Source organism: Pimephales promelas, chromosome 13, assembly GCF_988280905.1.
Source record: "Pimephales promelas chromosome 13, fPimPro1.hap1.1, whole genome shotgun sequence".
Classification (NCBI taxonomy): domain Eukaryota; kingdom Metazoa; phylum Chordata; class Actinopteri; order Cypriniformes; family Leuciscidae; genus Pimephales; species Pimephales promelas.
Window position 1 is genome coordinate 15,862,727 of NC_142781.1, and position 16,951 is coordinate 15,879,677.

The following is a 16,951-nucleotide window of genomic DNA, read 5'->3' on the forward strand; positions in this document are numbered from 1 at the left end:
ATGGACAAACCCAACTGTTGGGTTTTAACATTTATTTAAAAAATTTAAACCAATTCTTGGGTTTGCCCATATTTGATCCAAACATGCATTTAAAAAATCCAGCATTTTTTAGAGTAGTTTTTTTTACTCAAGTATATATATATATATATATATATATTAAGTATATATATATATATATATATATATATATATATATATATTAATATACTTATATATATTAAGTATATTATCTTTGTAATTATACTTTAAAAATAGACTAAAATGTACTTAAAAAAAATGTGATAGTCTCTTGCCTGTTCTATCATCCACCAGATCACTTCGAAAAGTACAGGGTGTTTCAAATAAATGGAACCAATTGGGTCACCATTTTGTGAATAATTGAGGCTAGAGGCTGTTGGTGCGCTGGGAGAGGTATCAGGTGGCGACCATTGAAACTCTATGCCCCATTCTTTCAAGTGCTGAGAGTTTAATTCATGTGTGGTTTGTGGTTGCAGAGATATACTGTAGTGAATTCAAGTCGGGTCTATCTTGTTGAAACACGCTGAATTTGCCCACCATGTCCTGAACAAACCACATAACTTGAGATGTTATTTGGTATCATTCATGTTCAAAGAATAAACTGTGCAAGACAGGTTACTCACAGAAGTTTGATAGAATTTTAGGTTTTTTTTTTTCAGATCCCAAACAAAAGTAATAGAGATTCTTGTCTCAAACACCAATACATATTTCAGCAGGCCTTAACAGTAAATGCTAAATTATCATCCTGACAGCTGTGATTGTGTTTGCACTTTTCAAAGGTGCAGCCTGTGATCATATAGAAGGATCTTTGATGCACTGTAAATTACAACTAACTTTTAGTAGAGGCTTTTTGCATTATTTGGATCTTCTTCGTGGATTGTAATAATTCCTCCAATAAGTAAGAACTGTTTAATGTCCTGGTGTTGAAAGAGATTATGGCTCTAAATTTTCACTTAAATAATCTTCCTTTCCTTCAACAATTTCATGGCTCAGTTTGCTTTTCTGTATCCCCAAGTCAGCAAGTGCAAGTCTTTATTAAATACAATCTGTTCCATAGTAAGTTACGACTTCTGTGACGTGTAGCTCAAAAAAATAAAATAAATAAATTATAATAATTCAGGTAGATTTCGGTTTGAAATTCAGGCAACAGTTGATTGGCACAGATGGTGTGTGTGTGTGTGTGTGTGTGTGTGTGTGTGTGTGTGTGTGTGCGTGCGCCTCACTCTATTTATTGGTCCTGGGGAGCCACTGCTCTGCACATTTTATATGTCTCCTTTATCTGACACACCCACTTCAGTTAATAGAGCTCTTTCCTAATGGGCTGATGATCTGAATTAGGTGTGTTAAATGAGGGAGACATATAAACTGTGCAGGGATGTGGGTCCCCAGCACCGGAGAACCACTGGTCTAAGTGTCTCATTGTTTTGTTTAATTAATTTGAATGGTATGCTTTTGATAATGCATTTGCAAAAGGTTAGGCCCATTTGTATTAGTATTTATAGTTTAAGAACAAATTTGGGTAACACTTTAATTGCAGGTGACATAGTTACACGTTACTACACATACTTACTATTGTAATAACAGTAAATTATAATTACAAGTAACTAACACTAAACCAAATCCTAACTCTAACCATAACTCTTGCATGTAGTTAATTAATATTACTCATTACTTATTTGAGTACAATGTAACGACATCACACCTAAAATAAAGTGTAACCCAAAATTGTGGAGTGGAAATTCCAAATGTGTTAAAGCTTCTAAAATCTCAACTCAATTGGAAAAATTAATAGAAACTACTCTGCTGTTCAAAAGTCCTATGCTCACCTCAGCATAAGGCTGCATTTACTTGATCAAAAATACAGTAAAACAGTAATATTGTGACATATTACAATTTAAAATACAACCTTTTCAATTGACCTTATCCATTTTAACACAGAAAAATATGTTTGTTAAGGCCCATTCATAACAAGGATGATAATTATAAAGTTTTATTAATCAGTCTAATACAAATATAGGTAATTCCACATCAAATCAACTATAAAGATAATACTAGAGGAACGAAATTGCTGGAAAAACTTTCTAAAACATTTTTAGGTGATGAATGATAAAAACATTGACAGCCAATCAGAAACCTGGCACTTCAATTAATTCAAGCATTTAAAAGTAGTGCAAAACTGCAGTAAGCAGTTACAATAAACAGAACGTTATCATGCATTGGTGTGGACTCTAAGTTAAATTTATCGTTGTCAGTCTTGGTGTGAACAGGCCTTTAGACTTAAAGTTCCTTATAAAGTGACAAGCACACAAACAGCTTTATATAATGAAAACAAACATAAGTGGTATTTTAATTCTCATCTGGTCATTTCTTAACTGGACACTTCTTAATGGTTTGTCTCAGAAATATCATGATCATACTTTTCTTTACTCATAAATTGTGTAAATACTGTATTTCGGAAACCAGATTCTGTAACCTGGTATTTATGTGATATTTATGACTTGCTTTCAACTGCACTTCCCTCTTATTGGCTCTGTGGGTCTCTGGCAAAACTCCCATCGTGCTTTTGTGTGTCTGATTGGCAGGAAAACCATTGCAGGAGGATTAAGATCTTGGGAGACTGTTATTACTGTGTGTCTGGCCTGACCCAGCCCAAAACGGACCACGCTCACTGCTGTGTGGAGATGGGTCTGGACATGATCGACACCATCACGTGAGTCAGTGTTTGTGGCTAAATCTCATTTCGTTTTAACATCAGTCACTTGAGCCAACCAGCAGGACCATCATCTGGCAGGCTGTATTTGAAAGCTGTAGTGATTTTGTGTGGGAATGTGTGTGTGTGTGTGCGTGTGTGTGTGTGCGCGTGCATGTGAGAGACCTGCAGCTCCTCTATATTCATTTCTCTGCTCTGAATTCTAAGGCAGCTTTCGCTGCTGAAGTCTCTTATCACCTCACACAGGTGATAGAATATGCACACACACACACACATGCACGAACAAAAACTCTCACAGAAACGCATATCTCTCGTTCTCACACACACACTTTCGATCTCACATTAGTGTAGATATCTTGCTTTGTGCTGGTAGCAAACAGAAAAGAAATTCCTCCTGCCAAAGCCCCCTCTCTCTTCAATCATCAGATCCAGCATTATAGTGAGGAGAGAATAAGAAGCTTTAAAAAAAAGGGGGAAAAACCTGATTCTACTTTTCTAGATGGAAATATAGCGTTCAGGGTTCCCGCGCTTTTCACCAATTATTTTCTTGGATCTTTTCTATTGTTTGTCATGTTGTTTGTTATGGTGATTATTAGGGGTGTAATGGTAGGCTACACAGAAAGCACGGTTCAAAATGTACCTAGGTTTTGGGGTCAGTGGTCAATATGAGTTTGTTACAACAGAACAAAAAACAACATATCCACAATGCTAGGTTTCTTTTCATTTATTTTGACCCGACTGTGGTGTAAATGACAGTTTGTTTATTATAGACTCCTTTAGAGTGTAAAGCACTATTCAGTAAATACACTGTTGCATAGGTCATATTTTTTGTTAAGTGATTTGAAAACTGTAAAGCATCTCTTGTGTTGCGTAAAAGAACAAAATAGATAAATACAAACAGAATAATTAAAAATAAAACTTGTGCTGAGATTAGAAGACTAGAGACTTTTTTTTCTGCCTAGCTCTGGTGATTGGCACATGTGGATGATATCGTCTGCCCACCCACCTCATTATAACAGCGGAAACAGCTGAAAAATACTCATTTATAGTCTTGCAGCTAAATAGTAAGACATCATTCGAAACTGTAAAGAAACTGTAAAATTTGTATTTGTGTGCACTCACAATAAAAACAAAACATTGTGCTTTTGTAAAATAAAGAAAACAAAGAGGATGCCGCTTTCTGCCCTCCTGGTTTTCATTACATGAAATTAGTGGAGCGTGTCCCAAAAATTAGTCGAAACTCAGTGTATTGGCCACTAGAAAGTTCTTGCATGCCATCTGAAAGCTTTTGAGGTGGTGGTGCAAAGATCTAGCCTTGAAATCTAGACAAATTATTTCACAGCCAGTGTGGTCGAGCAACTCTCCATAGACGTTTTAGCTGGAAAAACCAAACTCTGGTCAGGCCAATCACATTATATATAGAGTCGGTGGGCGGGGTTAACATAGTGATGACAGAGTTGCGACGGTTCACTGCTACTAGAAAACAAATAATGGTGAACAGCTGCTGCTGGCGAACAGCTTTCGATTCAGCTTTGACCGCTACTCTGAATGATTTGAACTTAAGCTTTTCTTTGAAACCAGAACAAAGAACGGCACTTGATTAATTTAAAAAAAAAAGAGGATACGGTAAAAATTTAATACATCAACTTGCTCCCCTGTTGGGAAAACGCATGGGACTCAGCCGTCACCTTCTACGTTGCTCTGATTGGTTGTAGTCTATGATTGTAGCGCTATCCAATTGCGCGCAAAGAGAATTTGAAAGACATCCGATTCAGCCCTGTCAATGATGAGTTCCCAGACCTAACATTAACCTAACCTACTTGATGTAGGTCTGGCATCCCAGGCTAGCAAAGATCATCTCTTCTTCTTCTTTTTTTTCTGTTGTGGAGGTTAGCTAACAGCGTTGCATTACCTCACACCCCCTTCTGGATTGGAGTGTAACGACTGTATTCGTCGTCTGACATTATGCACCAAACCATGACGTCCGAGACAAATACATGCATCGTTACACACCTAGTGATTTCAGTACATGAGGATTTGTAATCAGTTTAACCTGTTAACTGTCACCCCCCCCCCCTTTTTTGAATAGACATGAAAATGCACATTTCGAACTTAAATGGTTGTAATTCAAGAATGCTTTGGAATATAGACATATTATTGGTCTTGTTTTAAAGAAGAAATTTGGCAGATTTTTGTAGAAGTGAAATAAATTAAGAAAGTAAAACAGAAAAAAAGTTATAGAAGTTTGAGTTTATGGAAATGTACAATGTAAAAATATTAATTATTCATATTTTACATAAAATATATATTTTCAAAACCTGGGCTACTCTAAAATGGCAGAAAGATCAAAGCCAAAAATCTGAACAAGTTGTGTTTCAAATTTTAGGTTGATATCTCAAAAAATGAGCTTTCAGTAAGATTTTGTTTGAGCGCAGTACCAAACTTTTTCACTAGGGCACAATCAGACTCCATTACTGCCCATATAAGGGCGCCTGCATTTCCATTCGTGTTTTGAGTGATATGAACCATTATTTTCACAATTTTCATACAATTTCTGAAGTAGAGATCCTATTCAGAAGTAGCATGGGAAGTTTGGCAGATTTTGATATGAATTGAACCTCTAAGAAACACATACAAAGAACACGCATGTAAGTCATAGCTAGCTGCCACGTCACAAATGGTGAATTTATTATTTTTTTCTTGATATTTCAAACTTTTCAGGCCTTTTTTTTCCAAAATAATTGAATGGATTCTATCTTTTGAACTTTTGGCATGAAAACAAACTGAGATATCTACCATTTTTTCATGATTTTTCATGTTTACTGCTATTTTAAAATAAAGGTCTGAACACGCCTTATGAGTATGAAAATATTCTTGTTTTATATTGATAAATTATGGCTCCTCTGTAATATATTTTGAAAATCAGTCACCAAATATGGAAACTAGAGATTGTAAGCTTTCAAATGATATATAGTTTGTCAATATTATTTAAGGTATTTACTAAGATATTATTGTTTTAAAAATATAGTGGCAAACGTCCCACCTGTGGGACGGTGACAGTATATATTTGTTATAGATTTTATCGTGAATGATTTATCCATGTATATTTTTTATTTTTATTATTATTTTTATTATTTATTTGCTATAACTGATGGATAGAACCAAGTACCTTTTTATGTTCTTTTGGATAATCCATTTTATTTTCCATGTAAAGTATACATCACTATAAGGAAGAAAAGTTATTTGGCTTCTTCTGTTTCTTTGCAACTTAAAAAAACCCATTAGATTCGTATTTTGATTTGAGTCAAAAGTGTCAAAAGTAATTTTCCGCCAAATACAATATTTTACAGATTATAACTAAAAGTTTACTATTTCCATTACTTTATGAGTTTCCAGATCTGGTAATCCCAATTGTACAAGTCCCTAATATATCTGCATTTTTGTTGTTTTATTACCCTATTAAATAACACCCACTATCATATGTGCCTGTGGTCATTTCTTCAATTGCATCTGTAACCAAAGTAAGTGTCAGTATAAAGACCACTAATGTATTAAAAATGCAAAACTTAAACAAAATGTACCTTTTTGCAAATATGTGTGTAATCAGGTCTGTTGCGGAAGCGACCGAGGTGAACCTGAACATGCGTGTGGGTTTGCACACGGGCCGCGTGCTTTGCGGGGTTCTGGGGCTCCGAAAGTGGCAATATGATGTCTGGTCCAATGACGTCACACTGGCCAATATGATGGAGGCAGGAGGACTGCCTGGGTCAGTCACACACCACATTCATCATAATTCGATATCAAACCATCATACAACATGTTACGTGGAATATCATTCCTATATGAGCAGAAAGATGATAGTGTGACCATTTGCCCTTCCCTCAACAGGAAAGTTCATATCACCAAGGCAACGCTGGAATGTCTTAATGGAGATTACGAGGTGGAGCCGGGCCTCGGCCACGAGAGACACGCTTTTCTCAGCAAACACGCCATCGAGACTTTCTTCATTGTACCCTCACACAGACGCAAGGTACAAACACATCATCATACAACCTGATAATACAACCTGTACTGTAAATAACGTAAGGGAAAGTCTTTGTTACTGATGTAAGCGTCATTCCCTGATGGAGGGAACTGAGACCTTATGTCAAAGTCTGGCAAATAGGCCCTCACTTAGGAGACCCAATCATCTCTGAGTTATAGAAAAGCAGGCAATGGAACCCAGAGTGCCGAATGACACGCTGGGTCCCTCGCGAGAAGAACCCGCGCCATTACTCGACAGCTCGACAGCACACGGCATGCTTGAGGAGTGGGAGGTCCGTGGGGACTGGCCCAGCGGAAGCGCTTCCACGGTAACCCTCCGCTTCGAGCATGAACCATCCGCGAACGCCACAATCTGAGCATGCTCGCGGCTCAGACATGTGAGATAGCGATCGTGGCTGTCAGATGAGGACAGGAAATGAATGCATCCAGAAACACACAGACGGAAAGGCATCTTACAAAAGAAGTTCGTGCTTGATCTTTTAAGGAAGCTTCATTTGCGCCGAAGCACCAAGAGGGAATCGCCGCACTTATAACTGTGCACTGGCTCAAAGGTGAAACGCCACTGAATGCGCTTTGTCTCCAGCAAGAGAGATCTCCTTTTGTTTGCAAGCTCTTTTAGATCAGGAAACTCTTTTTGAGGCAATTGGAAGAGAATGAATGCTGTACGCAACTAAGAAGCAAAAATATTAATCAGTGTATGCGTGATGCCATTTATATACCTTATACAAGCAACATCTTATATAGATATAGTGGCTTGGGATGCAAATTACACTCACCAATTCCATTAGCCATTTTTTTGTACAACTCAGAGGTTATTGGGGCTCCCAAGAGAGACCACATTTGACATAACGTCAAACGTGACTGACTTGATTTTATCCATTAGAATTTGACTGGATTGTGCAAAGTGTACATAAGGCTGTGCTATAATTGGGTAGAGTTATTTTTATTTATTTTTTGGTTACATTGACAGTAAATAATTAGGTAAAGTAGTTTTAGTGGTACAAGAAATGATTGCATTTGATTAACAATTACAAAGAACAAAACTCCATTTAACTTTTTTAATGCTGTTTTTAAAGAGCCACAAATGATGAGCAGTTTTCTTTCCTTTTGTTGACTCATTTCCTAATGAAACGGGTAGCATTTAAATAGCCAATAGACTTTATTTATATTACAGCCACACTCTGAAGGTTTAAATGAAAGGTTTAAAATTTTGACACCAATGCCATTTTGGTTCATCAAAGAACCTTTTTGCTTATTAGTGGGAAGAACATTTTAAACATTCGTTGTGAACGTTGAATTTTCTATACATTAAAGATTCCTAAAAAAAATGATCATGGTTTCCACAAAAAGCAGCAAACTTGTTTTCAACATTGATACTAATAAGAATTGTTTATTAAACACCTAGGGGTGTAACGGTTCAAATGACTCACGGTTCGGTTTTTATCACAGTTTTAGGGTCACGGTATCGGTATATGCTATGTTACTGGAAAATCGACAACTGTCAAATAAAATAAAGAAAATAAGAACAAATAATCAAACTCATTTGCAGCACAAATAAATGCAAGTAGAGTAAAAGGTTGCACTTTATTTTACAGTATGTACACTACACCACATGTACAGTACATGTACACTACAGTGTTGCAGTGATGTGCATTCATGCTCTCAACAGATTGCCTGTCATCTGCTCAATGCTCATCTCTGCAACATTTCATGCGACGGGAGTAGATCTAAATTTAATGCTATAATCAACATTTTTCATGATTAGTTAAAGCTACAATATGTCATTTTTTTCACCGCTAGGGGTCGCTAACCTCTTAGAATTACAAAGGTGTAGCTTGATGACGCAAAGCATTAAGTGGAATTATGGATCTTGTCGTCAAGCTGATGGATCTAATAATGTTTATGGATGAGTGAATACATTGATGTTTTTAACATGAAGCAGGGCGTGATTGCTGATGAGAGACAGATATCAGAGCGAATCCCGTGGATATAAAGTAATAGGGACAATTAATTCTACCGAACTACACGCAAGTGCTTTATTACTACTCACACAGGTCAGTTTATTAGACGAATTAAACTTGTGAGGCAACGTTGTTTCACTTGGTCTAACAGTTACACGATCACACTAAACAGCATTTGAGTGTGTTGAATTCTATTCTATGTGTTTGTTTGTTGGCTGTATAAGACTAAAAGTAAATTAGATCAACATTAGAATAACATACAGATCATATTCTAACATTGTTGTCTATTTCCATAAATATCAGTCCCTCCAGAAAAAACGCGATTATGCGATTGCTGAATTCAATGCAAAATCAGCCAAAGTCCGCATATTTATGCAGGGGCCGCATTTTTTCAAATACGCCGCAGTTTCGCCGCATAAATTGCCGATTTACATGCAAAATATGCGGGGTTTGCATAATTTCATAATCCTCGCATTTTCGTTGCAAAAAAGTCACATGTATCTTAGCAGAAAGTTTAAAAATGTTGCGTTTGCTTCACACAAGAGCAGCCATTTCCCCCTGTTTCCATGGGAACGTTATGAAGTGACGCAATTACGCGACGCCAGACAGACTCACGGAGACGATTGACATCTCACAAATCTCGTAAACTCGTATTCTGCCTGTCGCACGTTCTACTGTCACATCGTTACTTAATAAACAACATAAGATAAAAGAAGTATTATCAATCAGAAATTACCCGCACACATGGGGTGTTCGAGGCGCACATATAACACTGCAGAGAGCACGCAGCTCTTAAAGGGGCCACACCTTATTTACACTCTTACAGTCTGAAATAAAACAAGATGAGAAATTAAATATTCCCAGCACTTTCCATGATGTAGTATGCTTGTTTATCAAAGGAAGTAATAAGAAATGACTCTTACATTAACAGGATGTTGGGGGAATCACTTTTTTTCTCTTTTTCATCAAACCGCAATTTTTGCAAGTTCCCTCAATTTTTGCAAATTCCTGCAATTTCATCGCATAAAATTGCATAAATATACCGCATATTCCATCGCATTTTTAAAGAAAACATAAATCGCAGATATAAATCGCAAATTTTTTCACAAATTTTTGGAAATTACCACCACAAAATCAGTCAATTTGATCGCAAAAATCACACAAAAAAAATCGTGAAATCCTGGAGGGACTGAAATATACCCGTGTGACTTGTGATTGGTTTTGTGGTCCAGGGTCACATATGCACAATCAAAAGCCTTATACAAATCCTAATCCATCTGGAGTTCAAAAGGATTCATATCACTTTTTTAAGTCACTTCTTTTTTTCAGACGACAATTACTGCAGCTATTTTCACACATTCAGTTAATCTTTTCTCTTTCCTCATTCCACATTTATTCCCACCCCCTTCCACTCTTTCTTCCTCCCTCTCCCCATCTCTCTCTCTCTCTCTCTCTCTCTCTCTCTCTCTCTCTCTCTCTCTCTCTCTCTCTCTCTCTCTCTCTCTCTCTGCAGATTTTTCCTGGGCTGATCCTATCAGACATAAAGCCAGCGAAAAGGATGAAGTTTAAGACAGTCTGTTACCTGCTGGTGCAGCTCATGCACTGCAGAAAGATGTTCAAGGCTGAGATCCCTTTCTCCAATGTCATGACCTGTGAGGATGATGATAAGGTGCGTGATAACTGCATATGTCCATGTTAATTTGATATATTGTGGAACCAGGAGGGCCAGAAGCAGTGGCAGCTGCCCACTTTTTCTCATCAACCAAACTTAATAGACTGAAATTAAACAGTTTTATAGTCATAACATCCAATAGTCTGAAGCTTTAACATCTGATATTATTCAAAGAGTTAAATATAACTATTTAAAAAATATACGTATATGATAAGAAAGATGTTGAACATTGACCCACTGATCTCTACACCGACACCAGCAAAATGGTAAATGGTAAATGGACTGCGTTTATATAGTGCTTTCATAGACCTAATGGCCACCAAAGCACTTTACATATTGCCTCACATTTACCCATTTACACACTCATTCATACACCGACGGCGGTGTCAGCCATACAAGGCGCCATCCAGCTGTTCGGGAGCAGCTGGGGTTAGGTTTCTTGCTCATGGACACCTCGACACTTGGTCAGGTGGAACCGGGGATTGAACCACCAACCTTTCGGTTTGTTGAGAACCTACATGAACCACTGAGCCACTGCCTCCCCTACAGTCTCATCTCAAGTCATACAACTGACGCTTTTGACCATACGTCAACATCCGCCATTTTAGGGTACCCTTAAACGTCGGTTAGATGACGGTATTTAATCCTAACCCTACCCCAGACCTAAACCTAACCCGTCAGCTAACTGACGTTAAAGGTAAAGCGTCAGTTGGATGACGCCCCAGGATCGTCATCTAACCGGCATTTAAGGGTACCCTAAAATGCCGGATGTTGACGTATGGTCAAAAGCGTCAGTTTTATGACCTCTTGGGATGAGACTTTGTTAAGCAAAACGAATGAAAATGATTCTTAGTCATACAAATGAATAGGTATGGAGATTGATTGAAGTAATATCTATTTATGGAGATATTTATCACAATGAGTGCATGTACAACAAAATGCTGATGACTGCAAAAGTAATCTCTATATTTAAACCAATGAAAGAAGGAATGAAAAGAAAACCTTTGAAATCAACTTTGAAAATGCATAATACAGCATTTTGCTCTGAAAACACTTCGTTTTTTCGGTAACACTTTACGGTAACACTTTACAATAAGGTTCGTTAGTTAACATTAGTTAACTGCATTAGTTAATATGAACTAATAATGAATAGCACATATACAGCATTTGTTAATCTTTGTTAATGTTATTTTCAACATTTACTAATACTTGATTAAAATCTTGTTAACATTAGTTAATGCACCGTGAACTAACATGAACAAACAATGAACAGCTGTATTTTCATGAACTAACATTAACAAAGATGAACAAATGCCGTAACAAATGTATTGCTCATGGTTAGTGCATGTTAGTAAATACATTAACTAATGTTAACTAATGAACCTTATTGTAAAGTGTTACCCACTTTACAATACGTGTGCACTAATAAGCATCAATTCATGCTTAACTAATGCACAGATAATATTGAATTAATGTGTAACTAATGATCATTTAAGCTATTCATTAATGATTACCACATTAGGAACTAATTAAGAGTCTGCAAGGTTAATGTATTAGTTCATACATGAATTGTTATTTATTAAATATGTAATTGTGGATTAATTCCATAATAACTCATTTTTTTAACTAATAGTGGTAATTAATATGTTAATTACCAGAATGAGCCAGAGCCTTGTATTTCAACTTCCAGACAATATGACAGGTACACTAATATGCATTAATACATCATAAATTACTTCATTGTTAGTGCAAATTCATGTGCAAATTACTACAATTACTAAATGTCTAGTTAATAATGATGTGCCCCAACAAGTAAAGTCATAACATAATGATACCTTTGCAAGTCATTAGCTAATGATTAATTAAAGCAGACAACTGGAAGTTGAAGTGCAAAACTTTGACTAATTGTGGTAATTAACACATTAATTTACACTATTAGTTAATAAAATATGTTATTAAGAAATTAATACACAATGACACATTGAATTAATAGCAATTCATGTATTACTTAATATATTAATCATATTGACTGTTTATTAGTTGCTGATGCAGTAATCATTAATTAATGGCTTAATTCTTCATGAGTTATACATTAACTCATGATTATCTGTGCATTAGTTAAGGATGAATTAATGCATATTTGTGCACCCGTATTGTAAAGTGTTACCGTTTTTTCTACATTGTTGTTGAGTAAACAGCCTAAAATAGGTGTTTGTAATGCTTATAAAAAGTGAAAAAATTACAGCAAAATGTCAAAATGTCTTAATTGTATCTTCACAAGAACCTAATTTACGAAGGTTATTGTAAATATACTGATAGCCTAATTATTAACCATGAGCTAAGACATCACAGTGTTATGATGTCATGACATGACCAGACAGTCAACGAAAGCTTGTTCCGGTGCTGCTGGTACATTGTGATTGCTTTGTGTTCAGTCCTCCAATACTCGCAAAGCCAAAATCCCCAAATGACCCTAAATCACCTTTTACACCCACACAAATCACATTCACTCTTACTCTCTTTTAATCCAGTCCACTCTCTAATGCCACTCCTTCAGATGCGTGGATGATTGCACACAGATCCAATCACCACTGCAGATTTACTGTTCACATCGTGTGTGTGTGTGTGTGTGTGTGTGTGTGTGTGTGTGTGTGTGTCACCTGTGTGTGTTTTGACTTGTATCAGTGCATAATTAAACATCTTATCACCATTGCATGAGTGAGAAAATATGCTGAGATGTGTTGAATACCCATCTGTCACTGTGTTATGTAGATTTGTGTCTAAATGAGTTATAAAGTATGTCGGTTTGTGGTTCTTTCTTTATCTAATAATTGTAAAGTGATAGTTCACCCAAGAATGAAACATGTGTCATCATTTACTCAACCTCATGTCAATCCAAACCTGTATATACACACGTTTGAAAAATGTTATGCTGTTAAAAAATGCACCATAAAAGTGGTTCATATGAATCCTGCATTATATTTGAAATCTTTTGAAGTTATATGACAGCTTTGCATAAGCAACAGATTAAAAAATGACTATTTATTGAAAATCTTCCCTTTGCTTAACTGGAATCTGCTATTGTGGAATTGAATTGAAATTGTCCCTGGGTTTCCAGCGACGGGCGTTGCGAACAGCTTCTGAGAAGCTGCGCGATCGGACGTCATTTTCGGCGGGCCAGGTGCAGAACTCTCCCGGGACCAGAGTGAACCGTTACATCGGTCGAATGCTAGAAGCACGACAGACGGAGTCCGAGACGGCAGACCTCAACTATATTACCCTCACATACAAGAGCAGAGAGAGAGAGCAGAGAGTGAGTACACACAGCTGCATAATGGATAAATATGTAGGTGTGAGCAGTTTAGCTGTTACATGGGAGGGTTTGAACCTCTTAAAATAGAATGATTTTTTTAAATTATGTGTCTAAGCCAACATAACATCATATTATATTGTCATACTTTTGTTATAACTGCTTGCTAAATAAGTAATAACCATAAAACCACACTGAAAAAAGTCAAAAGTGTAATTTATTTTTTGTGTTTTATAAATGTATTTATTACAATGTTACTGTCACAGTCCTCGTCTGCACCAGTCTGTCTTGTCATCAGCACTACACTTCCCAAGATCCTCTCGTCTGCACACCTGAACTCACTCCCTCATTAGTCTCATGTTCATCGTCTCGTTCATCAGAACCACCTGTTTTCACCCCATTATGTTTGATTCCTCTGTGTATTTAGTTCCCTTTGACCCAGTCATTCATTGTCGGTCGTTGTTCCTGTTTAGATGTGTTTCTGTGAGTGTACCTCTTGGATTCCTTAGTAAAGTAATTGTATTAAGCTTTCACCTCGTCCGTCTTATTCTTCTGTCCTCACTGCACCACAACACCGTGACAGTTACAGCTTTGCTGCAATTTGTTTTTCTTTGTTTTGTATAATACTACTTAAATAGCTGAAAATAAAATTATTAAATCTAATACTAAACATACTCCACTACGGTTACCGTGTGTTCTTGGACCTTAATCAAAAGCCTTTTTTTTTTTTTTTTTAATTTTTAAAAAGAAAATTACCATTCAAAAGTTTGGAGTTTGGCTATTTACAAAAAACATTTTTTTAAGTCTCTTATGCACACCAAAACTGCATCTATTTGATCAAAAATACAGTAAAAACAGCAATATTGTTTGAAATATTATTGCACTTGAAAATAACTGCTTTCTATTTAAATATATTTAAAAATGTAATTTATTCCTGTGATGGCAAAGCTGAAGTTTCACATCAATGCCACTGGTTCTTATAAATAATTTCTGATCATGTGCTGATTTGCTGCTAAAGAAACATTTCTTATAATCATCAATGTTGAAAGCAGTCATGTTGCTTTTTGTGGAAACCATTATACATTTAACAGAAAGTTCAATATATTTGACACCGAAATCCTTTGCTACATTAAAATGCTACATTTTTTTTTTTTTTAAATTCGGACCGACCCCAAACCTTTACATGCATGTCCATGCAGAAATAGACTTTAAAAACCATGTGAAATATTCACTGGAGTGAAAAGTGTGACAACATGCCCCAGCGTCCCAAACACAGCGATAAGCGATCCAGGGCGTTTGGCAGTAGTGACATGGCGAAATGCGAGAGAGATGGAGTGAAGAATTTCGCCGCATCCCCCGCATTGTGCTTCGTGACTCCATGTCTCCTCTCACTTTCAACATTCTCTCTCCCCCTCACCTCTCCCCCTCCTCCTCCTTTCTCACTAGCTCTCTCCATTGCTCTGTTCTCTATTCCTTAGACGCCTGCCCACCCTTAGAATGGGGGCAACAGTAATGATTTGGGAAAATCTGTCAGACTCACGACATATATTCTCTCTCTCACACACACACACACATACAAACTCTCGAGCGCGGTGGCTTTCCCTGCTCTCTCTCTGGGAGTATAATGACATTGCATCTGTCTCTTGTGAAGAGTGGGATGCTGGCTTTATACTCTAATGAAGCTGACGCTCAAAGCAGTGTGTTGCATTGATCTCTCGCAGGCTGCGCTGGAATGGTACAAATACAAGTTTGCTTGTGACACCTACAAGAGATACAAAAAAACATATGTTTACAGAACACACACGCGGTTGTTTCTTCAACTTTCAGCACTTTTATGTATTGAGTTTTGTCAAAATTAAATGTTTGAAATTTAATATGTTATTAAAATTGTCCTGGGAACTTTTAACCACGTTGTTACTTTTAAAATGGCTTTTATATCGTACTTAATTTCGATTTATTCTTTCCTTTTAATCTTAAAACAATCTTTCAAATAATATTAAATGTTTAAAACTAACAAAACAAATTAATGTATCTTTAAGAATCTATTGTTTGAACAATGGCACAGCCAACGTCGCCCCTTTATAAATTTTGTTGCATTTAGATGTAAAGAAAACAGATAAAATATAGATATTTTTTTTGTTTATGGTTTTAAAAATATATATTTAATTGTGTGGAAATATGATTTAATTGTGTGTGTTTGGGATACATGAAATGCAAAATTAGCCTTAGAAAGACGAGAGTCACCATTTTTTTTTTTTTTAAAACAATGAATTTCATCGTCATTTCCATCACAAAATTAATGGTGATGTTTAATGAGCTTGAAATGATATTTGTGCATTATGGTTCTGGAAATACAGTTTTAAATACTTTATTTTCTAATACTCATCAGGGCTAAAAGTGCAGATGTTGAAGAAAGACATTTACACACATGTACACATGTAATTTCTACGATCTATCAAATTGTCTCTCTCTGTCACACAGTATCAGCAAGTGTATGACGAGGCCTTCATCAGTGCGGTGGTTATCTCGCTTGTCCTCACTTCATTTTTTGCAGTGGTCTATTTTCTCATCATTCCTCAGTATGTAATTGGCACATACACACAATACCCGACACAACAACATAACGCACCTTTGCTTTATTTACCAGACACACTAAATTAAATACACATTTTAAATGCTCAGGTCACTGACACACAACATAACACACATGCATATAATATGTAACCCCTCTCTTTCCCTCTCTCTCTCTCTTACTGCAGAGGTCTTCTGGTTGTGATTCTTCTGGTTCTCTGTTTGTGTTTCCACATGGCAAGTGTGATGTACCTTCACATCAGTCATGTACAGGTAACACACACATCTAAATGGGGACATTCCATGGACGTAATGGCATTTATACTGTACATACTGTATATGAAATCCCCTTACACTAACCCTACCCCTAAACCTACCCATCACAGAAAACTTTCTGCATTTTTATATTTTAAGAAAACCGTTAATTACTTTATTTTTATACTAGATTTACAAGTGAGGGTGTCCCTAAAGGGAGGTTTTTGGAGATTTTGTCAGTTTTTCATCACTTTTGGGTACAAATTTTTCCCTATAATATAGTTAAGTAGGTACACAGACACACACACAGAGCTCGACTCCCTAGCATCACCTAACAAGCATCCAGAACACGCTACAAATACCTTAGCATCCACCCACAGCCACCACTGTCATTTTCTTCAGAAAAATGT

General features: G+C 36.5%; 1 protein-coding gene across 1 annotated transcript in view; it reads left to right on the plus strand.

Annotated features, from left to right (window-relative positions):
• Positions 1 to 16,951, plus strand: part of adcy1a (adenylate cyclase 1a) — a 48,689-nt gene that overhangs the window by 13,612 nt on the left and 18,126 nt on the right. The window contains exons 5-11 of the mRNA XM_039692974.2: positions 2,601 to 2,728; positions 6,336 to 6,494; positions 6,617 to 6,758; positions 10,247 to 10,402; positions 13,524 to 13,718; positions 16,197 to 16,294; positions 16,475 to 16,559. Of these exons, the coding sequence (XP_039548908.2) occupies positions 2,601 to 2,728; positions 6,336 to 6,494; positions 6,617 to 6,758; positions 10,247 to 10,402; positions 13,524 to 13,718; positions 16,197 to 16,294; positions 16,475 to 16,559 (963 nt within the window). The remainder of the gene's footprint in view (positions 1 to 2,600; positions 2,729 to 6,335; positions 6,495 to 6,616; positions 6,759 to 10,246; positions 10,403 to 13,523; positions 13,719 to 16,196; positions 16,295 to 16,474; positions 16,560 to 16,951) is intronic.